A 24,760-nucleotide genomic window follows, 5' to 3' on the forward strand; every position below is an offset into this window, starting at 1 on the left:
ATGCTGGTCAGGGGTGATAAAAGCATAATAAATAGCTATTGCTCGGAAGCAAATCACCCCTACGTACATGTATGTATATAATGCAAATTATAAAGTGCCAAATCCACTCTGCGGAGTGCCCAATGCACATTATAGAGTTAAAAACCAAATAAAGAGTTTTTTTTTAGATTCAATAGAGTTACAAGTTTTTATGTCTTCAGAAAGGATACTTCTACATATTGTGAAGAGAGTTTTATAGTATCACTGGTAATTTATTTACATGTAGATGTGTAAGATTCTATTTCTGTTTTTGTTATGGTAACTCCTGTAAGAACTTGGCAGGACAGCAAGTATAGTGCCAAACTGGTATATGACCAATTACTAAACATTTTTTATGTCCAAGTTAATCAGGCATAGTGGCTGACCCTATAGACAACAGAAATTACTCTCGGTTCAAAGTGGAACTCACAACTTTGCGATTATGAGTCCAATGCTCTAACCACTAGACCACACAACCCGATACTTCATGCCCTGAATAATTTTCATTTGAAATTAATGTGCAACACAGAATGTATAATGAAATGAGAAGGAAATATCAAGCTATCACTGGTAACAATTGATTATGTGATATGGGGGAATGAAATGTTATACTGTGCTATTACCACAGGCTATCTGAGACAGGATCTTGGTCTAAAACTCTTTTGTGAATTCAGGCCTATATGTTTATGCACATGTTTATTCATTTTTATGCTCATGTTAATGCTAATTGTAATATTTTTTCTATTATTCAATCTTCGTATAGACATGGCAGCTGCAGTTCTAGCAGCAAAGGCTGGGGTTGAAACGGGTAAAGTCCCTTCTACAATGAATGCTACTATCAGGGAAAGAATTAGAAAGAAAATGGCAGAAGCAAAGGTCAGTACTATCTCAACACTTTGATTTATTTCATTTTTGTTTAGTATCTCCTTTTCCAATTTACCTGTTTGCTCATTCAGTAGAGCGGAGGTTTTGCAATCTGATGACCTAAGTTCCATTCTCACTTGGTGCATTAGTGCCCTTTGTAAGGTATTTATCCTCATGAACAAGTCCCTCAAAGAAAATGTAAAGCCTTTGGTCCTCTGGTTGCTTGCTTAAGAGTATTCATGCTTTCTTATAACAATTAGGTAAAAATTCCCACCATCCCTCTAGAAGTTTGGCTTTATTATGAATTCCCAAACCTATCTATGTTCAAGGAGCAGTGGTCTCATAGTTTGTTTGTCATATTATCAACATGTAACCTACATGTAATACAGTAACATTAAGATTTAAATTTTTATATGCCTTCAAGAATTATTTATATGTGAGATCGAAATGCAATCAGTGTTCAAACTTTGCCAATATCCTTTCATTTTTTCACATGGAAAAGAACAATTTTTGTGTGTGGGGAAAATAGAGTTTTTGGAGGATACCAGTACTGAAAATGAGAAATTACACTTGGCAGCGCTGGGTTGAAATGTGGTCTGTACTCTTGAGGCATTGATCCTTGTAATGAGGTCCCTCAGAGAAGATCTGGGTCCCGTAACACAAAGCTTAGCAATGATCGTAGAACATTTTTCTACGATTGATTGCATAGACTACAATGTACAATCAATCGTAAAAGTCAAGTGTACGATTAATTGCTAACCTTTGTGTTATGGGCCCCAGGAGCAGTTAGTCCTCTGGTTTCTTTATGAACAAGCAACTTAGCAGTCAGGTTGAAAAACACCACAACACTCTAAACCATTCAGGATAGTTCATTAACTAGGCCACATTAGATTTCCCATGGGCTTGTCCAATCAAACCATAGAAAACACAAGGAGTGGTAATTGTGGTGAAATGTAGCAAAGACTTTTAAGCTCATTTTTTTTGTAGGAGAAAGCTGAAGAATCAATGAAGGATGAAGTAGCAAAGGATCCTGATAAAGATCTACCAGCTAGGAGACTTAGAGGTCTAAGAGCAAGGGATATGGCTACAAGGTTTGATGAACCATCATTGGTAAGGATCTGTGCCCATCAAGACAAAATTAATCTTATTTCCCTCTTCAAATTGGCAGCAATTAGTAATTTTCCATTCATTTTTATACTGCAAATAAATAAAACATGGATATAACATGAGTAAAAATTAATTATAAATGAATAAATTAACTGAAAAGCTATAAAATTGCATTTTTTTACAGTGATATTGTTGTTTCCGTCATGTCACCTATTTAGAATGTGTAAGGTTTAGCTTTAGTGGCTGTCTATCCGGAACAGCACCACATAAAAATTGGGAATGGTAGCAATTTCTTTTTCAGTACATTGTCATTTTTTAATCATATTCCATTTTTCATTGCGTTAGCATTCAGGATCATGGAAAACCTTGAAATGTGGCTCCATTATGGGTTTATTTTTAAAATTCTAACTCGTGGCCTGTGCTATTTCATACTCACAAGCCTTTAATGGTAATGAATGTTAACAGCTCATGTGAATTGCAAGAATTAGTTTCACATAGAATTAGGTCAATTATACAGTAAAGCAGAATATAGTGTAACCCTAAAAAGATGGAAGTTTGCTCATGAAATGAGATAAACAAGGTAACACAATTTGCCCATAAGTACTATACAAATCAAATAAAAAACAATAAATATGAACTTCATGAGTAGGAAGAACATAGTGATTCTTCTTCCTTCTTGATATCTATACAATATGATATCATTTGTTTTAGAGCTCTTGTATTTTCAATGTTTAGTGCACCAAGATATTCAATTTGTTAATTTATTTATTGTTAGTACACCTGTTGTTATGTCCAACATGGCTCAAAGAAGAAAATAAGAATATATCTTTTGGACATTAGATATATAAAGAGGGATGTTTCCATTTCATTAGAAAATGTTAAAGTGTTATGATATTGTGATATTGATCATAATATCAATTGATTGGTGTAGCAGGTTTCACGGTACACCATGTATCTTTCTTTGTCAAACGTTGGTCTCGAAAAGGACCACTCACTCGATGTTTCGACAAGTGCGTTCTTGTCGTCTTCAGGAGAAGAACACACTTGTCTCCTGAAGACGACAAGAACACACTTGTCGAAATGTCGAGATTTGGTGGTCCTTTTCAGGACCAACTCATGCCCAAGAAAGATACATGGTGTACCGTGAAACCTACTACACTATTGTTCTTCGCCATGGAAACTTTCAGAAGTTGATTGATCGCCTGAAATCAATCACATGAGCAGTCTTTTATTTTAGCTTAAGATGTAATTTGCTAATAACCAATACTAACGACTAATTCTATTGACCAGTCATGATATTGGAATGAGGATGCTTAATATCAAATATCAAGGATCCACTTTGCTATCTTGTAAAAAAAATAATTCACATTGTCTTGCTCAGATATTTGAATAATTAGCCATATTTGTTCCCTTTGGAACAGTTCAAATAAAATTGAAACTGTGTAAGAATTTTTCCAAAGGTATGTTGAGTATAATTCTTACCAACGACCTCAATAATGTGTATTTTTTTGTATACTATTATTTTGCTCTATCAGCTAACCAAGGAGGAGATTGAAGAAGATAAGATGTTGAATGAATCTATTATTGCTAAAGAGAAATGGAGAGAATCTTTCAAGAAAGTTAAAGCAAAGGTGAGATCAAGAATACACTTTTGTTCCATCATTGAGATATTATTAATAAATAATCAGCTTTTAAATACATGTAGCGTTTATGGCGCAGTCGCATTTTCCCTACGGTGGCCGTACAGCAAGTTGAAAACAGCTGTTTTATTCATTTCTTTTTAAACCACCTATACAGACCTGCCAACCAGTACGTTTTAGCCGTACTTAGTACGTTTTTGCAACCAAAATACGGCAGTACGTTTTTTCTTTGAAAAATATGTTTTTTGTAAAAAAAAAAAATTAAAACTAAATCGTAATTTATTGAGAAAAATAATCTCTATATGTCTCTATTTCATAAAACGTGCACAAATATAGTTATTAGATTAATGTTATTTCAGGTAACTTGTTTTTTTTTTCAATCATTTTGTTCAAACCAGGGTGAAGATATACACATGTTTTAATGTTTTCTTTTCATCTGCAAGAGCAGTGCGCATTTTAGCTTGCATGCAGCTTGAGCGCCGCGATGAGCGAGTGCACCAAGCATTTTATTATGAAACACTTTTTTTGGGAAAAATACAGTTTTTTTTATCACAGAATACAGTTTTTCATTCCCAGAGGTTGGCAGGTCTGCCTATATGTAGCTGGTACAAAAATGAATAAAAAGGGCTTTTTTTCAACTTGCTGTACGGCCGGCATAGGGGAAATGTGAGTGCGCCATTAATACATCGGACATCTCTAAGTGCTATGCATTGTTCATCAGTTTCTGGCTTGACTGCACACAATTGATGCACTTTCTATACTAATTCTTTACAATGAATTAACCTAATGTTTTTTTGGTCATTGATGGTCATTAATGATAATTGCTTTATATCAATAACTTAAAGAAGTCAAATAATATTAAAAGCATATGATGATAAAGCAAGATGTATTTTAAGTAGAGGAATATTTTATCAAGAACATTTATCGGAAAGTTAGCTGAACTATGATAAGCTTTTTATTTTCATGGTGTACCTTTGCTTAAGGCAATCCTTTTTTCTTCAAAGAATCAATTCATCTGCAACATTACAAACAAATGAAGCGACTGTACATTATTAATCTAACCTTGTTTAATCTTTGACCCTGTAGCAAGCAGCTCTGCCAACAGAAGAAGAAGCTTTTGACTTCTTCACACGTAGCTATGAGCCTGAACCAGATAATAGAGAGATTGTATCAGAGCCAACCTCCGATAATCAACCTGGACCCAGTACATCTAAAGGAACAGGAACGAAAAGAAAGAGTAAATATGATGATGAGGAGGAGGAGGGGGGCAAGGAGAGCACACCATTACTATCAGAAGTGTTTGTTGATAGGGATATGTGGAAGTTACAACCTACACAGCTGGTTCCAGCAGAGTATGTACCTCTAGGAGTGAGAGAGAAAAAGGAGGAAGGATATTTCTTTGTACCAAGCATCAAAACAGGTAGGATAGGTTCTAACATTCTTTCAAGATTTTTAAAAAAAATTAAGTGACTTTGAGGTGGTTCATAAAATTGTAAGTATAATAATTCATGATAAAAGAAATGCTGGTGTTAGACCTGGGGAGTGTTTCATCACCATTTTTGTCTGAAAAGTTGTCAGAGCTGACAATTTTTCTGGATTTTGATTGGCTGAGAAGCACTGTTACTATGGTAACTGTCGGATAAAATGGGACTTGTCGGATAAAACGTCCGACAAGTCCTTTCATGAAACGCTCCCCTGGGCCCCGTCTTACAAAGAGTTACGATTGATCCAATCAATCGTAACTCTATGGAAATCCATCAGTGTCATAATTTTTTCTACAGGAAATGTGCACAATGTCCTTTGTAAACAAGGAGAAGCACAGTGAATTTTCAAGACAACGATGAATGCATGAATATACATCATGGCTAGAAAATATTTTGAACAAACATGCATAATAGATGTTGACATTGCTGGCCGTCCATAGTTGCGTTCGATCGGATCAATCGCAACTCTTTGTAAGACGGGGCCCTTATGTTTGTCATTGGCCTCTGAAAGGAGTCTCTCCTAAACTACATTTTACTTTGTGTTTAACAGTTCCATCTGATCAGAAGGTTCCAGAGAACACCCAACCTAGATATTTAGAAGATGAGGGATTCTATGTAGGAGTGAGACCTGATGTATCTCAGAGAAACCAAAATATCATGGAACATCGGCTACTACAGAGATCTGATAAGGTAAACATAGAAGGCATTATGATTAAAATGATTGAATATGTTCCATCATTCAATGTCATTTCAGTTATGATAGGACCTCATAAAACATGTTGAACTATGTTTTATTCTAATTAATTCAAATAAATTAGGATTATTTAACCAAATCTTAAAATACAATTTGTTCTGGGCAATGGTTTATTCCAATTAATTTAAATATATATTGGGTTGATTATAAACCAAACATACATTTGATGTAAATTGTAATGTCAAACTAAAGCAACTAAAGTAGGTTTTGCATCTTTTGCCAAAGCCTGCATTTGTCACATTGTAATTAGTAAATTAAGTGTCCTTAACCCTAAAATGGCGGGGGGGGGGGTTGAATCAACCCCCCCCTCAACATTTTCTGCGATCATTCCGCTGCGCGAAATTTTTTTTTGACCGCGCCACTCGCAGAGTTTATACTTTTAAGTCTCGCGCATCTTTTGAGACCAAATTTACGACGCCCGGGTACGCGATTTCGAAATTACGCAACATTTTGTAAGTGCATGTCAGACCAAAAATTGTTCCAAAACGTGATTTTGTGTACAATGTCAATGCAAATTGAGTTTTCTCATCATATTCATAAAGATATGATTATTTTTACTTTAAACAGCTGAAAGCAATTGATTTTAGTATAATTATGCTTCAAAAAGGTTGTGCAATAAATATGATGAAAAAAACAAAGAAAAACAAAAGGTTGAAATACATAAGAAATTCATAAAACAATAAAATACATAAGAAATTGATTTCCAAACCGAAGTTTTTTTCAATTGCTATTGTTAAGAATGCTACAAAGAATATTTTTACCAAAAATTAGCATTCTAGGAGCTTCATTTAGTGAAGTAGAGCAAAAAGTATGATTTATGCATAAATTAGCATAATAAATTCATAAAAAATAAAATCTCATTATTTTGGAAAATTTTACCATACAGCCTTGTAGATAACATCGCACACTACCAGCGTGCAAATTTTTGCGGCGCTCGCGCGATCGGCGGCCAAAATCTCAGGGGGGTTGAATCAACCCCCCCCCCGGCCACAGAACAGCCAAAAAAGCCTGGCCTAGTTAGGGTTAATACTTGAAATCTCCTTTATCAAGACAGAGATGTCCCAGCTAGCAGAAGCATACAGCAAACTCTTTGACTTTCGTGAATGTTAACTGAATTGTCATATTTTCACTTGCTTTGCTTTACTTTTACTTTTGATTTAGTATTCCTGCTCATCATAATCTTCTGCTGATAGTACACAGAATAGAAATGCTACATGGGGTGGGGGCAATCGTCCACTATTTAGTTTTTTAAAAATTGGATGGAAAAAGAAGAATAAAGATGAAATAAGAGTACCGTATCAAAATGAAGGGTCTGAGTCTTAACTGTATATCAACCCTGTTCTTCAATTCAAAAGAAGTAATGTCTTTGAATTATTCCTTGAATGCTTTAGCACATTTAGCGGCTCAGCTGCAGTATGGGTAATGATATAATACCAAGACAGTATTAAGCGTACTAGAGTGTATCCATATATTAACTTTGCTATATAAATGGACATATCTTTTCATTATTATTATGTCATCTCCCTTTAAAACATCACAGCACAGCCCCTGATACAGGCATAATCCCAGTGTAAGGTTTAAAGTTTCCAAGGTTCAAATAAATTCAAACTTCAACTCCACCCTGATAGACTCAGTCTAACTGATAATAATAATAGAACAGTTTTTATATAGCGCATTACACCTTACTATGGTCTTAATGCTTGTTAGGAAAAAGACAGAAGAAAAGATGAGGGAAAGCTGCTGGTAATGTTTTGATGATATTATTATCAGTTACATAAATATGTTTTCAAAGCAGATTTAAATTGTGCCTTAAATTATGTGGGATACTATTCCAGAGTTCCCGCGCTGTGTGCGCAAACCCCCGTTTGCCATAAAACTTTGTCTTCACAACAGGTACATTATAAATCCTTTATGAAATGATCTAAAATTTCGAACAGGTTCATATTTTTCAAGTAACTCAGACAGATGAGTTGGAGCCATTTGACGAAAACAATGAAATGAGAGTAGTAGGATCTTAATACATGATCTGACCGGCAACCAATGCAAAGATCTTAATACAAATGATACAGATGCATATCTTTTTGTTCTGGTAACAATCCGAGCAGCCAAGTTTTGAATGACCTGAAGTTTCTGGAGTTGAGTGTCTGGTACTCCATACAATAGACTATTGCAATAGTCTAAGTGGCACATGAGAAATGCGTGCACCAACCTTTCAGAGGTATCTCTATCAATATATGGTAGAATTTCCAAATCTTATGCAATGCATATGATGCAGATCGACATTTAGAATTGATGTAATTTTGCATAGTAATCATTAAATAGGACACCAAGATTTCTTCCTGTCTTAACAGGAACAACCTCTGCACCCTTAACTTCAAAAGGCAGCAAAGGTACATGGGGTACACGATTTACTATTCATTTCTGTTTACAGGGTAAAGGATGGTTTGGAGAAGATGGTCGCATCATAGCCTTACCAGATCCTGTCAAAGATACACCTACAAGACCAAGGGTTGTACCAAATGAAGAGAGAGAACCTGAATTACAAACTGTCTTTAGAAAGGTGAGTTCTAATCCTTAATAGGGATAATAGTTTTGTACGTTTTCCATATATACTTTTGGGAGAATATATATACTTATCTTAGGTGTGATAAGTGCTGTTCTGTACTTGTTTGATTATTAGTTATTGAATAAGGGACCTGATTCACAATGCTTATCATCAATCACAAGTTTGAAGCTTATGTTATGAGCCAATGAATCTATGTACTTTGGCTGGTCAATACTACAGTCAAAGATTCTATGTAATTTAAACCCTCGGATTGTTCATTGCATTTGCTTCAAAGTATTCCACAAATCTCAATATATAGTTTGTCTATCACAGTAAAAAGTCATTTTGAGATTGTTACCACAACTGGCATTTATCTTTAAATGTTGTTTGATATATTCTAACCTCGAAGGCCATGATTGCAGATACTACAAACCAGGGATTAGACTTTGATTCAGGTGTAGGAGAAGGACAGTATCAGATTGATATTGATATCAATACACTAGTATTCACACACCATCCATACTTCAGCAAGGAACATGTGCTGGAATCCAAGCTAAGACAACTCTATGATCAATACCTCAGGAGAAAACAGAAAGATATGGCTCAGTATCTCACAGACAAGGTATGGATTGAAGAGAAAGATGCTGGGAAGGGGGAGGAGGATGGAGAGAGGGAGGGTTTACCGGGGGGGGGGGGGGGGCACTCGACCAAAAAAGTAGTGGGTATGTGCCGCGGGCGAGACCAAAAACGGGGACCTTGGAGCGGGCTTATTGTAAAAAGGAGGGTCCTCGGAACGACAAATGTTTGTGAAAACGGGGGTCCTTGGAACTGGTCGCCTGCGTGTGATTGCGTATTCATGCCTATGGAACGGACGTACGTGCATGCAGTTAGCCCGGCGGCACAGGTGCCGGGTGCGCTAGCGCAGATGCGATGGTCGGCCAGCGCTCTGCGGCCGCTTTTCACCAAAACTCTATGATCAATACTTTAGGAAACGGAAAGATATTAAACAAATATATCAGGCTTTGAGAAAGTATAGTGGAATTATTTATCCGAGGTTGGTCTGGCAATTACTATTTTTCCCGAGGGGCGAAGCCCCGAGGGAAAAATAGTAGTTTTGCCAATCCAACCGAGGATTAATAATTCCCACTATGCTTTCAAATGAAACGCCTGATATACTTGTTTTATATCCTACTTTTAATAATTTATAACCAAAATCTATGCGCTGAGCTTGCAAAGTTCGGTTACTTGCCTTGAATTACCTACTTTTCTTCAAGCCACCGCGCTCAGCGGAACGCAGATGAGTGCCTGTGCCGACGCATCGCAGGACTTGCCCGGGAGAGAGAGCTCGCTGGCCGGTGCGCCCGAGAGTTTAGCTAAATATCCAGTTTTCTGAAATAGTGACGTCAGAATATTGGTATAGCGAAAAATATATCGAGGTCTGACGTCACGCAGCATCATAGTTGAAATATATTCGGTCACATGATGCAATTTGAACCAATCACTATACAGGATTTAATCTATGTAGGATATAATGCTCAATATCTTGCAAGTTTACAGATAAGGATTGGATTGAAGGGAGAGAGACAGAGAGAGAGAGAGAGTAAAAGAGCGAGAGAGAAATTGGGCGGGGGGGGGGGTAGAGAGTGAGAGAGAGGGAGAAGAGTAAAGGGTGAAATAAAACTATCAGGTACTGTATGGAATGATTTTGATACTTCAATGTGTGTATTAAATGAAATAATGTACACCTTAACGAACAAAGCACATTGAGAATCATCATTATTGATAACCATAAAGTATGAATCAATTAATGTGTGTTTGTGAATATTGTGCTAGTGGGTTTAATAGAGGATAGTTGGCTTTTAAAACATAGGTGCTTACTATTCACTTTTTGGTGTAGCTGATACTCAATGTAAATTTTTTTGTTTTTGTTTAAGTTCCATTGAGAATTGTTTTTATTGCAAAAAAAAAGATCTGCCTCTGTACCTCTCTCCTGGGACTATTTCAAATCCTGTCTACTGTTAGCTTAAACAATTGAGTTTTTCTTGTTTGTTTATTAGCTTCAAGCATTGAAGTCAGCAGTGGCTAGTCTCAAAGAGCAGTTGAACTCAGTGAACATGCAAGAAACAATTCAAATGGATACAATGCAGAAGGTCAAGGATTATAAGGTTGAAATCAGGTAGGTCACTAATTATTTTGATTTTAATGATTCTTATCTTCTCTTGTCTTGGTGTATCTCATGGAGTTGCCTACATATATCCTCCTCATTTTCATCTCATGTAAACTTGTAAAATGAGAAAATACATCTGATTTTCATTTATCTGGAGAACTGTATTCTCCCGCCAACTCACCTCTATACATTGTGTAGACCGTTGTTATATGATATATCATCCTCATCTCAAAACCATGACTGGTCAATCAAACTGTACTGACCGCACAGAAACGTTGTTAGCGCTAACAATACGCTAACAGAGGCCCTGTTACAACCGGTAATGTTGCAGCGATGCCTAATGTCACAACAATGCATTACTTACACATTGAAATCAATGTTTTGACTTCACAATCCGAAAGATGTGACTGGGCTTACTGATAGTGCACTGTTAGGCTAACAACATTTCTGTGCGGCCGGCACTGGTCAATAGTACCAGTCACTAGCTATGATAAATGACTGGTCACATGATCTTAGCCAATCATTTCATAAGGATCCATTTTATGATGTTATTGTATTGTATTTATTTCTTTGTGTGTTCTATACAGACACACTTGAAGATTGGTGGATTATGATCTCTAGAGAGCTCATGAAAGAGATACTGCTGCCAAAATTGTTGTTATTTCATTTTACATTATAACAATAATAAATAATATGATAATAGCACAGCCACTATATGGATATACTCTACTGCGTGTTGGTTACTCCTATTGCTTATATTACTCACTAAAAATGATGATCTACTTAAACGCTGCCCTACACAGATGTGTATTTCAATAATGTTTTGAAAGCAGGTACATTCTAACTGTAAGGGGAAGTTGGTTCCATGGTTTTGGAGCTGCGTAGCTAAATGCCCAGTCTCCAAGAGTTGCCTTTGATTTAGAGTAGGTTATGTTCAAAAGGAATCTATAATTAGCACTTCGCAGGTTGTGTGAGGTTGTTTTTGTTTTCTAGGAAATAAATTTTGAAAGATAACTAGGGGCTTCGCTTGGCCATTCAGGGCTTTAAACACCAGTAAAAGTATCTTGAATTTGATTCTGTAATTGATAGGTAACCAATGAAAATCTTTCAAAATAGGAGTGATACATGTATGTGAAAACTTGAATGAGTTAGTCCCAAGTCTCGCACAGGAATTTTGAATGTACTGCAATTTTAAAATCTGCGCATATGGTAAACCAAACAATAATTCAGTTTTCTACTAATTAAAGCATAAACAAGACTGTCTGTGTTTTTCTGATATGAATATTTTTGGATGTGGCATAGATTATAGAACATGTGAAAGGCAGATTTGCATCAAACTGGATATCTTTGTCCCCATATAAAGAATCTAGCTAAACACTGATATTTTTACTTTGGTTTCAGATTGACCAAGTTTTATATAATCAATATCCTGTTTTGCAAGTTGCTGAGATATTACAAGAAAAAGGAGTTCAGTTTTTTTTAAATGATTATCCATGAGCTTTTGAATATACCGATTGGCATTATATGGGCAGGGCAATTGTTTTTACTATTGCCCCCTGCTAAACACCAAGTGATGTATGAAACACATTTTGACTGCTCTTTTCTTTTAGCAGTGATAAAAAAATAACCCCTCAGTGACTTTGAGCCTACAATGTACCTCAACCTTTGAAAAATAGTAGGACTGTAGTCATGGGTGAAAGTCTGTCCCCAGGGCCTGGAAAATTTGACAGCAAAAAAAAAAAAAAAAAAAAGGTTTTCACCCAAAATATAAGGTCATTTAATCCAAAATACATGTATGTCGATTGTGAAGTGATGTAGTTTTCTCCATCATAAAAGACCCAAAAAATAGAAGGGGGGACATTTGATATTGTGTCCCCCCTACTAATTTGGGTAGGGGGGACGCGTCCCCCTGGGATTTCCGCCCATGACTGTAGTCTGAAGATTACTATAGCCCTCATGAACAGCAAATATTATGTTTATTGATTTATTTGTTCCACTACAGACAAACAAGAAGACTGAGGGATTATGAGCGACAACATGATAGACAGCTGATGAAACAAATACTGAAAACATGGAGAGATATCAAGAAACTTAGAGAGAAAGATAACTGCATCAACACTGCTGTTAAACTCAGCGTTAGAAAGTAGGAATATGTATTGGTCAATTTAATAATATTGTGCATGTATATCTGCGTATTCTCATTTGAACCTCGCACAAAGTATGAAATTTTCGCTGATTATTTGAGAAATGTAATGCATGGCTGTTTTCCGAGGGTTAGTACATTGCTCACACATTTACAATATTGTAGGAGAAAGTATAAATGTTTAAAGGGGTACTCTGGATTGAAAATAATTGTATCTCAATGAATAGAGTAATATTTCCTGAGCAAAATGATGAAAATTTCATCAATTCTGATAAGATATAATGAATTATTGAATCTTAAAGTTTAATAATATTTTGTGAAAACTGTTATTTGCAACTCATCATAAAGACTTATTAAGTGGGCTAGTGATGTCATATCCTCACTTTCCCTTTTCTTATGTTATTACATGAAATCATAATTATTTCACTTTTTCATATACTTGTGAATGTGAATGGTATGTCCCCCTTTGTATAAAATAAGTTGCAGCAATGAATATGTAATGCATTAAATCAGTTGTCAATCTATTTCTTTTAGTTCTTAGAGGAAAAAATTAATAAACATAATTTTATGTAATATAATACAAAAGAACAAGACGGATATGACATCATCAGTTTGCTCATGGAAGTCAATACACATGAATGAAGACGAGGCTGATTGTAAACAGTAGATCAAATAATAAATAGTAATACTGGGGTACATTAAAGGAAATAATAATAATATAGGGTATTTGTATTGCGCACATATCCACCTTGTTAGGTGCTCAAGGCGCTCCTATATTACCCGGCTAAGCTAGGCGTTCATAGTGCACACAGCTTTTTAAGGAATTACTTCCTACCGGTACCCATTTACCTCACCTGGGTTGAGTGCAGCACATTGTGGATCAGTTTCTTGCTGAAGGAAATTACGCCATGGCTGGGATTCGAACCCACGACCCTCTGTTTCAAAGTCCGGAGACTGATCCACTTGGCCACAATGCTCCACATCAAAACCCAAGAAGAGAAGCAATCTTATTGGAAAGAGTAAAATGAGAGGAACAATTAAAAAAAGTTTCATCAAAATTGGTTATGAAATAAGCAAGTTAGGACATTTAAAAAGTCTTGTACTTTCTATGGGGATCCTCAAATTGGCAAACATGGTCCAAAATGGCTGATTTTTGTGGACAACTCTCCATATGTTTTGTACACACATTTTCCCCTTTATTTTACATATTTCACATTATCTCCTGACCTTGACATATGTGATGTGAATCATATTTTCCCATGACATATGTTGTGCTCAGAAGGAGGCAAGATGCAATTTGAAAGATAATGAGGAAAATCTGAAATTTTGTGTACAAAACAAATGGAGAGTTGTCCACAAAATCAACAAGAATTTTTAAATGTCCATAACCGATTTTGATGAAACTTTTTTTAAATTGTTCCTCTCATTTTACTCTTTCCAATAAGATTGCTTCTCTTCTTGGGTTTTGGTTTCCTTTAAGACCTTCAGATATTCAAAACTTATTATCATGCTCAAGTTAACATTGGCATAAAAAATATAATCACATTGTCAGGGTTGGTTATTCTTGCAGTTTCAGTTTGTACATCCACACGTTTTGAGACCATCTTTATGCTTAACATGTCAGATGAATAGCAGCTGTATGGAATTGACAACAATGTCAGTTAACAAAATATCCGAGCATTTCTCACAAATTCGCAATATCTTTGAACAATTATTAACACTGATTTTGAATAATTACATTTGAATTTTTAAGGGAAGAAGCTAATGCTTCTGAAGACGAGGCTATTTGGAAGCGGGAGATTGAAGATGAGATTGATGAGCAAAGAGAAAATCATGATGATGATTATCAGATTCAGCTTGACCGATACAGAGCTGCTCTACAGGAATGGAAGCAAGATAATAAAGCAAAGGTAATCTGTTTGAGGATGCGGTCTTTGATCGTTACCAATGTCCTTTCTACAAATTTTGTATTTATTCTTACAAAAAAAACACTCAAGTTGTTTTTTCAAGTTTGAGTCTCGGTTTTTAAGCTCATCATGCTCATTTTTGTGATAGTTTTCTTCAGTGGTAAAAATCAATAACTTTCATTTATATGTGGCTTTACTTCCATCTTTAATTGTAAAAAGCTTACAATACTGGAAAGCAATGATAAATAAATTAGATAAATCTGAAAACTGCTACCTATTTGTAGGAAAAAAAAGTGAAATGGCTCATAGTGATTTTCAGAACCTCTGATTAATTTTAACTGGCAATTTTATTTTATTCAAATGCCTGTATTCTGAAGTCAGGTTTAAAGTTAGACCATGGTCTAACTCTGTGCTAAAATTATGGGAAGCCAAAAGTGTCAACATTTTTCTTAAGTTGTATGTTTCTTATGTTTTATCTATTTATACTTCCTACACAATTATGAATGATTTGAGAGCCAAATGAGGTGAACTATCATATCTCTACTGTTAGTGATTTATGTAACAATTGGCTATCTACATGTCTACTTAAACCACAACTTTAAACTGGAGTTTAAGTTAAACCCGACTTCAGAATATGGGCCAAGGGGGTTTCTAGCTTTAGGTAGTTTTTTTCATCATGCAATCCACAATTTTATTTCCTGGAAAGCAGAAGAAGAGTAAGAAGAAGAAGAAAAAGAGTGGGTCTCAGGAGAATCTAACAGAGACAGGTCAGAATGAAGAAGATGAAGGAGAGGAATCTGAGAAACCTAAACCAATCAAACCATCATTCAAATTTGATGAGGATGAAGCAAGGGAACGCATCAAAGAAATGATGGCTCAAATTAGACGTAAACCAGGTATAGTGATGATGGTGGAATTGTGATGGTGATGTAGAGTAATGGTTCATTTCTTGTAATGAACATGATAATAATAATCACGATGAATTCAACAAAATATGTAACTTCTGAAGGTTTCCATGGCAAAGAAGAATAATGTAGTACATGTAGGTTTCACGGTACACCATGTATCTTTCTTGGGCCAGGTGTTGGTCCTGAAAAGGACCACCCAATCTCGACATTTAGACAAGTGTGTTCTTGTCCTCTTCAGGAGACAAGTGTGTTCTTTCTCCTGAAGATGACAAGAACACACTTGTCAAAACATCCGAGTGGGTGGTCCTTTTCAGGACCAACACTTGCCCAAGAAAGATACATGGTGTACCGTGAAACCTACTACACAATTCAACAAAAGATACAATAAATCAGATCACTATGACCTTGTGATGCTAGTATTGTGACTATCTGCTAAATAATGAATCAGGAAATTCAGAGTGGAATTGAACCGAAAAATCCTTAAAAACATTATGCATTTTTTTTTGCTTTAGAGCAATAAGATGTATGTGCTCCAATGTGTATAAATTTGTCTACCGGTATAATATTAATCTTTACATCCCTTTATTTATTGCAAAATTAGATTGTGCAGATAATTTTCTTTGAATCTTCAGCAATATTTTAATTGCTTCATAGATTGAATAAATAGTGCTATCTTTATCAATGATTGATTGTATACACCTTGCAGTATATTTTTTAAGGGAAAAGGGTCAATCTCAAATATCAGACAAGGGTTGAGGATGTCCCAACAGTATCAACCTACAGATTGCAAATAAAGTTAAACTCACAAAATCTGTCAAGGCAGTAAGAAGCTAAAAAAGGTAATTTAGGCTTTAAAAATCAATATTCAGAAAAGATTAGTGGTATAATAAATTCCCTCTACCTCAATACAAAGTGTTGTGTGAAAGTTCGAACAGATCTTGCACAGGAAGTACACAGAAACATCCCCACTTTGGCCATGAGAGGGATCTAGATAACGCTGGTCTATTAGGGTTAAGCCCTGAATACTGACTAGCTTTTGTCTCCCTGAACCCGTCATTGTAAGGTGTCTGGGGATAAGATATCCACCTGTAAATTTGTGACAATCCATGTCAATGTAAGAATGTTTTTATTTCAGGAGAGACGATCCTTCATCTTGAAGTGAGTAACACAGCTGTCATTACTCCAACGCAAGACTGTAGTAGACAAGAACAACAAAGACGCAATGACATGCAGAGATATAGATGCTTCATCAAAGTTCTTATCAATGACAAAGAAGTCTCAAGAACAACTACAAAGTAAGATTAAATTCTGGTTCCTTGGGCTCATGTACGTTTTGGGAAGGACGGAAATGTTGAAAAATGGCGAAGTCCAAGAAGTACATGATTAGGTTGAACAGATTCTATAGAATAGTATACACAAATAATTCATTTCCTACATTGGATGGAGTCTGGATCATGGTGTATTATGACTACTATAGCTAAAACATAGATAATTACATCATAAGTCATCATTATAAGTATTGTATATAAGAAGAATTGAAGATTTATGTATTGTTATGCCAGCTCAGTCTGTGCTGTGCTTAAGTGTTATGTCACCGGTATATTTGATTTATTTTATTCTTTCAGATCTTTAACTTCTGATTTCACCATTCACTTTGGTAACATCTTTAATGTTGAGATTGTTCACTGGCCAGAGTCTATCAGCATCCAGGTATGATTTTCATCCATTGACAGATATACAGAAATAGGATAGATTTCATATAAAGCAATTTAGTATAAGCTTGAAGGCAAGTTTACGCCAACAAAAAGTTGACTAGAGTAAAATGAGAACAATCAAACAAGCACAATCATGAAAATTTCATTAAAACAGGATCTAAAATTTGAAAGTTATGACTTTTTAAAATTTCATATATCTTTCTTAAAATGTATATACACAGCACTCTGTATGCAAATGAGAGAGTTGATATCATTTACTCATTATTTCTTTTGTATTTTTGTTGTATAATAATTCATTTTTGATTTGATATTAATTTGATAATATATTTGATAATAAGGAGACTATCATCAAATCACAATTGGTTACAATCATGGCAATTCTATATTTTCAGGAGAAATCTAACTTTCTCCTGAAATATGTTAATTTTCTCCGGATGATAATGTGAAACATTATAACCAGGAGATAGTTGACATATTTCATAGTTTATAAAATAAAATACATTAAAGGGGAATCCTACCCAAATAAAAACTTGTTTTTATAAGGAAAAGAAAAATCAGACAAGTTGATAGGTGAAAGTTTGAACAATATTGGACAATTAACAAGAAAGTTATGAATTTTTAAATGTTGTAAATATTGGTAATCACTATACCCGTGGAGACTTCAAATTGGCCGCATATGGGATGTCATAGTGATGTACATGTAAGGCAAGGACTACTCTTCCATGTACTCCAATACATATTGTAGCTAAAATGTCATTTTTCCCAAAAGTTTTATTTCAAATTATATTTTTCTTTCATGAGGACATAAAACAATATATTACCTGGGTTATATTTAGATTACTGCCCCAGGGGAATGGGTACTTAGGAGAAAACCACAAATCCCTGATAATAAAGTACATGGCCTATGGGAAAGTTGTCCTTGCCCCTTGTCATAATTTACTTATTCAGTTGCCAATTTGAAATCTACATGGTATTAGTGATCTCAATTTTAAAGCAGCTATAACTTTCTTATTGCTTGTCCGATTTCTTTCAAACTTTCACCATTCTGTTTAATTTATTTTTCTTCTTCCCAACGCAACATTTTATGGCCAAGGCTGGATTCCCCTTTAAAAATATTGAGTGGATGACATCAGTTCCCTCATTTGCTTACCAACCAAAACATGCATATAACTCTTCTGTGAAATTAAGAGAAACTTGAAAATGTTGCAACTCTCTTATTTTACATCTGATTTTGATAAAATTTTCTGCATTAAGCTGATTGAATTTTTCTTTTTTAAATCATATCAACTGTTTGATGAGTTGTGTTTCTCCAGTGATTGATTTGCCATTAATAACTGTTTCATTAAATTATGTATGTCTGTTTAAGACTGCAAATGGCAACGTGTTTATACCTTCATATAAATATTAAAATAGGTTACTGTGTTATTGAGACACAAGACTATCTGTACCTTCATACATTTGTACCTTTATTTTATGCTTGTAAATTCTTTTGATTTATTTTGGAAGGATTGTATAAAGATACACTGCAAACAATTATTCTTCAGATATGGTCACATTATGGATGCGATCATTGAAACTCCAAACAACAACCCCCCCCTAAAAAAAAAATTGTTAGATTGAATTGAAGATACATGTATTTATAGTCCCATACATGCAATTTATTGTTTCATGCATATAACTCTTGATAGAAACTAGTAAATGCCTTATTCTTCTTTTGTTGGTAAAATCTTATTGTAATATCCTGCAAATCCAGATTTTTGAACTCAATTACTTTGAGACAGTTTCTTGCTAATTTCAATCTACAACCATAATTAAATTATTAAAATTTATCTTATTTCCATATAATACATCTTGTGATAATTGCTTGTAAATATAATAACTTGTGTATCTATTTATTTCTATGAACATTGTAGTTGTTTGAGACAGGAATTCTGACTAACAGTCATCTAGCAAACGTCTTCCTGAACGCACCTAACACACAGATGACATCTGATAAGGTTCATGTTGACCAGTTTGAGTTTAGTAGTGACCAGAAAGTGGATTTTGACCACAGTGCAGTGGGCAGTGGTAAGTGACTGATAAAGAGATAATAGTCAGGCTAACACTCCTATTATGGGATACATGAGTGTGACCTGGGTTATTTGTTTTCATAACAAGTTTGAACATGTTTTGATATAAAACGTTACAGTTGATACAAAGTTAATTAACAAATACTGATAACAGAAACAATAACCAATATGCAACAAAGGCTAAGGACCTGCCCAAGCTGACAACCCTTGTTTCTACAGTTTACAAAAAAAACAAGAAATTAAATCAGAATGATGGAAAATGAAACTGTAAAATGTCACAATTCTATATGATTTTTCCAAACTGCAGGTATTACATTCTCTATAGGTGATGGGGATGAGGCACAAGACTTCAATCTATTGACGTCAGGTAGTGTGTATGCCAGTGTAGCTTGGGGTCTAGCCGATGATGGCTTGCCCCTCATACCACCAGCGATATCAACAAACACCAATGCTTTGAGGTGAGAAACCATTTTCTGTTATTTTTAATAATTTTCAGGCTATGACAGACTGTTGGCTCATGTACCTGTCACGTCTGCTGTCACTCTTAGCACAGTATATCTGAAAGTATTTATAGCTTAATAAATAGAGTAGAATTCACTGAGCAAAATGCTGACAATTTCATCAAAATCGGATACACAAGTATGAGATAATGAAAAAATTATGATTTTATGTAATAACATAAGAAAACGGAAAGTGGGGATGTGACATCATCAGCCCACCTAATGAATATTCATGACGACTGTTTTCACAAAATACTGCTTAACTTTAAACTTCAATAACTTTATTATTTTTTATCCGATTTTGATGAAATTTTCAGCATTTTGCTCAGTGAATTCTACTCTTTGTATTAAGATATAAATATTTTCAGCCCGGACCATCCCTTTGATTAAATTATTATTATCATTTTTATATAGTAAATGACTTTCATTTTGTCTGGAACTTTCTGACATTGTTGATTATACACTAAGTAAAGAAAAAGTACACCTTGCATTTTGTCAAAAGTGAATTTTACTACTACACGTACTTACAAAGTTACTCCATCCCTTTAACTTAAAATGTTCCGTCTTCAAGAACCCCCCCCCCTTCCCCACACACACACATTTTTAGGAGGCAAAATAAAAAAACTAATCACATTTATGATATCAACTATTCATTTGATAAGATTAAACTTAAAGCCTGATTTTATTGCATAGTATGGGTAGACATTCTCACTATCTTATTCACCCTTTCAGCTCTATGAAGGAAGTAGATGCCTTAGCTGCTATTGGAGCAACTGGTATCATTGATAATAAAAAGCTTGCTAAATGGCTGATGGAGGCAAGACTAGACCCCAATGATCCTTCTAACTCATTCCTCCTACAGATGATAAAGGTAAGGAGCAAATTACCTCAATCAGTCCCTGGGGGGGAGGGGGGGGGCAATCATGTCCCTCTCTACATTATACATGATAAATCTACTATGTGAAAATTTCACATTGTGATAGTTCCTGACTATTATTTTTGAAGTCTCATCTAGCTTATGGGACCAAATTTGTGACGCCTGTGTACGCTCTTCCGAAGTTACGCAGTATTTTGTTAGTGCTTGTCAGATCCCAAATGACTCTAAAATGAGATTTCTTGTACAAATACAATTCACATATAAAGTTGAACAATGTGCATGTAATTTTGTTTCAAATTTTACGTGTCATTTTATAGCATTGCTGATAAATATCTTATAAAACAATAACGTTTTATTTATCAATTTTAAGATGGTGACTGAGAATCAGATATTTGATGTAAACTCTAACGATGATGATGATGATAGAAATAACAACAGCAACAAGAACAACAGTATGCAATGCTTATGAAGTATGTATCACCATAGGGTCTCTATTTTCACAACATGCAAAAGGAACAGTTAGAACTTTGTAGTTACACTGTCTTGAAACTAAGACCTCCATTCAATTCAACTGCACTCTCTACAGCCAATCACTCTCATATAGCTCTATATTAAAAAGGTAAAGCTGAAAAATGGTATAAGATCTATTCAACATCCCCTTCTTCAAAACATTCAGTAGGATGATTTTAAAACATTTTCTATAACTAAAACCAATATCTGATTATTGACTGTTGCTTTTCCGCCATGTTGTACAGAACGATCGGAACAAGATTGAAAGTAAGGAGTATTTTAGGCTAGAGCAGCTTCAACAAGAGTTTGACTTTGTGACAGATGAGGAACTGGAGACAAACAGAAGATTCCGGCTTCTACAGCTTAGAGAGAAAGAGGTGGAAGACTTCAGGAATTACAAGATGGTTCCTGCTATAGAGAAAGAGATTGCTGAAAACTTCTTTGAAGTAAGAAATATACTTGTTTATAATTATAGGCAGATGTATGAATAAATGGATGAATAGATCGAAGGGTGGATTGATGGATAGATGAATGAATGAATGGATAGTTGGATGGATGACTTGATGGATGGATAAATAGATGGATGGATAGATATGATGGATGGATTGATGGATAGATAAATAAATATATGGATGGATGGATAGATGTATGGATAGATAGATGAATTAGCTGGATGGATGGATCCAGGTAAAACAATATGAAATTTATATTGATATTGCAGGCATACGAACTGAAATTAGAGCAAGAGGAACAAGGATTAATAGATGAAGATATGGATGCTAGGAGAGCACAGGTTGCCAAGTTTATAGCACAGGTTGGTTTTGTTTTATTTCAGTCTTTGTTTCATTAATTATTTCTCAAGAGAAATGCAGGAATGCATATGGGAACAATTTTTTTTTATTATAACAATTGTTTCTCAGAAAGAAGTATTGATCCTTCTTTAAGCCAAATAAAAACATAATTGACCATAGTAGATTGCGAGACAAATGAATACCCTCTGGCGATTATTTCAATCCGCAATAATGAACCTATTTAGTATTAAAAACATAATTAATTGGAGTAGTAGCAGCAGCAAAGTAATTTCAGAGTTTTAAAATCTGTATTAATAATCCCTATGAAGGTGGGTTTGTGAGATTTACCTTAAATGGAGCAACCCCTTTTTTTAATTCCTCTTACTTCTTCTTTTCTTTAATGAAATTGTATTTCTGATGTCCGTGATATATGGTTTTCAACAAGATTTAGTTTTTTTTTTTTCATTTTTCTAAACCAGTTTCGCTTATCAACTTTTATTCTAACTTAAGTGCTTTTATTCATTTTTTCTACCTCATCAGAATTGCTTATCAGATATTTTGTAAATTTAGAGTGCATTTTTTCTTACTGATCAGATTCGCAAGCGTGTGATACAAAGGTATCGAGCTGCACAGCATCGCTATACACTCCAAGATATCGTCAATGAAAGCTTAGTTCCTGACGTAAGGTGAGAAAATCATATTATTTTACAATTACTCTCTTTTTTTTCTTCCTCCCTCATCTTTGTCTAAGTAAGAGTAGAAGCAAGCATACCTTAGAAATGTCAATTGCACACATATGTGTGCTTCAATGTGATTGCTTATCACCACATACTGATTGTAGTAGCATCCTAATGTACATTTCTTTGAGGGACGTGATCAATGGTTCTGCGCTAATAGGTAGTTAATATAGACTAGTCACTAAACTAAGGTGACATTTAGATTTCACTTGATTTATAAAACAATGTTTAAAATTAGTTCAAATTGGTTCATATCTTCAGAATTTTCCAACACCGCTCCTACACAGTAAAGTTGTTGCATGGCTAACTTTAACCCAGTATTCTCAGGTAGGCGAAGGTGTTGTTGGTATTCGATTTTCAGATAGGAAAAATAATCTATATCCATATGATACAAACATTTCCAGTTTTGTTAACATTTAATATTACTTTTTCTTTTGATTCAGTCTACTTGGGGACACCTTAGTGAAGTTGGTTGAGCCACGACGTCCTCTCAAACCACAACGTAAAGAACGTAAAACAGTGACTGCACAGAACCTAACAGCTCAATCTGTTAATATCCTTATTAACATTGAAAGAGCTTTTGAAATACCTACTAGGAAACCAGATCCTAAGTAAGACAATTTTCTGCTTCTTTTCTTTATTGAAACGGGGGGAGGGGGCGGGGTCTGCTTTTGTTGACTATGTTTTTTTTGTTGTTGTTACTTTCTTGTTGCTTTTCACTTCAAAATTATTGTTCTCTTTTTTTAACTTTTGAACCACAGACCTTACTTTAACATTACCTTAATATGGGATTCATTAGAAAGCCTGTTTATTTCCCTATTTAATGCCCTGATTAGTGTCCTCATTCTCCTCCGTATCATCATCATCATCATCATCATCACCCTTATCAATGTTTCCAAATTACTACACAGACAATCATGACAATATTTGGTACACATGTGAAATGTGGTGGAAGAGCTGTGGTTCTGACTCTCGCCTTGTAAACAGAGGGGTCGCAGTCTAGCGTCCTTTGGCAAGGCGTTAGTCCACAATTTGCCACTTTCCACCCTGGTGTTAAAATGGTGCCCGTTAGGATTCGAAACCCTATGTAGTATGCCTAGCAATTGAGTGGAGAACGTGCCTACATTGTATGCGGGCATGCAAGGATCCGATGACTGGTGTAATAATATGCTGTTAAGCGCTTTGGGCCATTATGGGAAAAGCACTATGTAAAAAATAGCTATTACTATTATTATTAAATGTGTCTAAATAGGTACATGTATATAAAGAAAAAAAATGAATGCATAAGTAATGAATAAATGTAAATTAAATTTGAATTTACCTGTTTTCATTGAACTTTACAGACATCCTGGTCAGAATGCAGAGGTGAGTATTCCAACTCTTAAGTGTACCCTCCCAGTCTTTATCTAGCTGCCAACCATTACATTTTTTTTGGCCATAATAATTACAGGTTTTTCAACCAAATTATGGCATTATGGAGGTCGGGGGTTCAAATCCCGGCCGCGTCAGACCAAGACGTTAAAAGATGGGAGTTGCTGCTACCCTGTTTGGCGTTCAACGATGAAAGGGATAGAGCCTCTTTGATCTGGCGCTGCACAGCGGCTGCCGGGCCCACGATCAATTGGGCAAAGCAAATTTTTGGAGTATTTCATTTCATGTCTATTTCGAACAATAAAATGTGGATTTTTTATTTTGTCTTCATAAATTACAATTTTCTATCCAAAGAGTCCCCTCCCATTTTATTTATCTTATCCAATTTAGAAAATTTTGTATATATCTGTATATCATAAATCTTGCACAATGTTAGGTAATTGGATGAATGTTATTTCAGGTAACTAGACCAAAGGTCTAAGGTCATCTGTAAGTCTTATTTCAATTTACTGTTTTGAGGATCAACTGTATACAGTTTCTCATACCCAGAGGTCTGATTTGAAGGATCATGTTGAGAAATTCCTTATTTTATTGGAAATTACTTATTTTTGCCATTATGATTCCTTTCTTTGGTTGCACAAGGTTGGTAAAGC

General features: G+C 35.0%; 1 protein-coding gene across 1 annotated transcript in view; it reads left to right on the plus strand.

The window, feature by feature from the left end:
• LOC129280520 (coiled-coil and C2 domain-containing protein 2A-like) overlaps window positions 1-24,760 on the plus strand; it is a 49,905-nt gene that overhangs the window by 11,854 nt on the left and 13,291 nt on the right. The window contains exons 7-27 of the mRNA XM_064112299.1: window positions 782-894; window positions 1,870-1,992; window positions 3,525-3,620; window positions 4,716-5,049; window positions 5,664-5,803; window positions 8,299-8,427; window positions 8,822-9,034; window positions 10,470-10,588; window positions 12,582-12,722; window positions 14,476-14,632; window positions 15,339-15,525; window positions 16,673-16,832; window positions 17,163-17,247; window positions 19,166-19,319; window positions 19,629-19,779; window positions 20,554-20,692; window positions 21,454-21,654; window positions 21,930-22,022; window positions 22,594-22,685; window positions 23,180-23,347; window positions 24,080-24,101. Coding sequence (XP_063968369.1) covers window positions 782-894; window positions 1,870-1,992; window positions 3,525-3,620; window positions 4,716-5,049; window positions 5,664-5,803; window positions 8,299-8,427; window positions 8,822-9,034; window positions 10,470-10,588; window positions 12,582-12,722; window positions 14,476-14,632; window positions 15,339-15,525; window positions 16,673-16,832; window positions 17,163-17,247; window positions 19,166-19,319; window positions 19,629-19,779; window positions 20,554-20,692; window positions 21,454-21,654; window positions 21,930-22,022; window positions 22,594-22,685; window positions 23,180-23,347; window positions 24,080-24,101 — 3,017 coding nt within the window. The remainder of the gene's footprint in view (window positions 1-781; window positions 895-1,869; window positions 1,993-3,524; window positions 3,621-4,715; window positions 5,050-5,663; window positions 5,804-8,298; window positions 8,428-8,821; window positions 9,035-10,469; window positions 10,589-12,581; window positions 12,723-14,475; window positions 14,633-15,338; window positions 15,526-16,672; window positions 16,833-17,162; window positions 17,248-19,165; window positions 19,320-19,628; window positions 19,780-20,553; window positions 20,693-21,453; window positions 21,655-21,929; window positions 22,023-22,593; window positions 22,686-23,179; window positions 23,348-24,079; window positions 24,102-24,760) is intronic.

Source organism: Lytechinus pictus, chromosome 17 (genome assembly GCF_037042905.1).
Source record: "Lytechinus pictus isolate F3 Inbred chromosome 17, Lp3.0, whole genome shotgun sequence".
In the NCBI taxonomy this organism is placed as follows: Eukaryota; Metazoa; Echinodermata; class Echinoidea; order Temnopleuroida; family Toxopneustidae; genus Lytechinus; species Lytechinus pictus.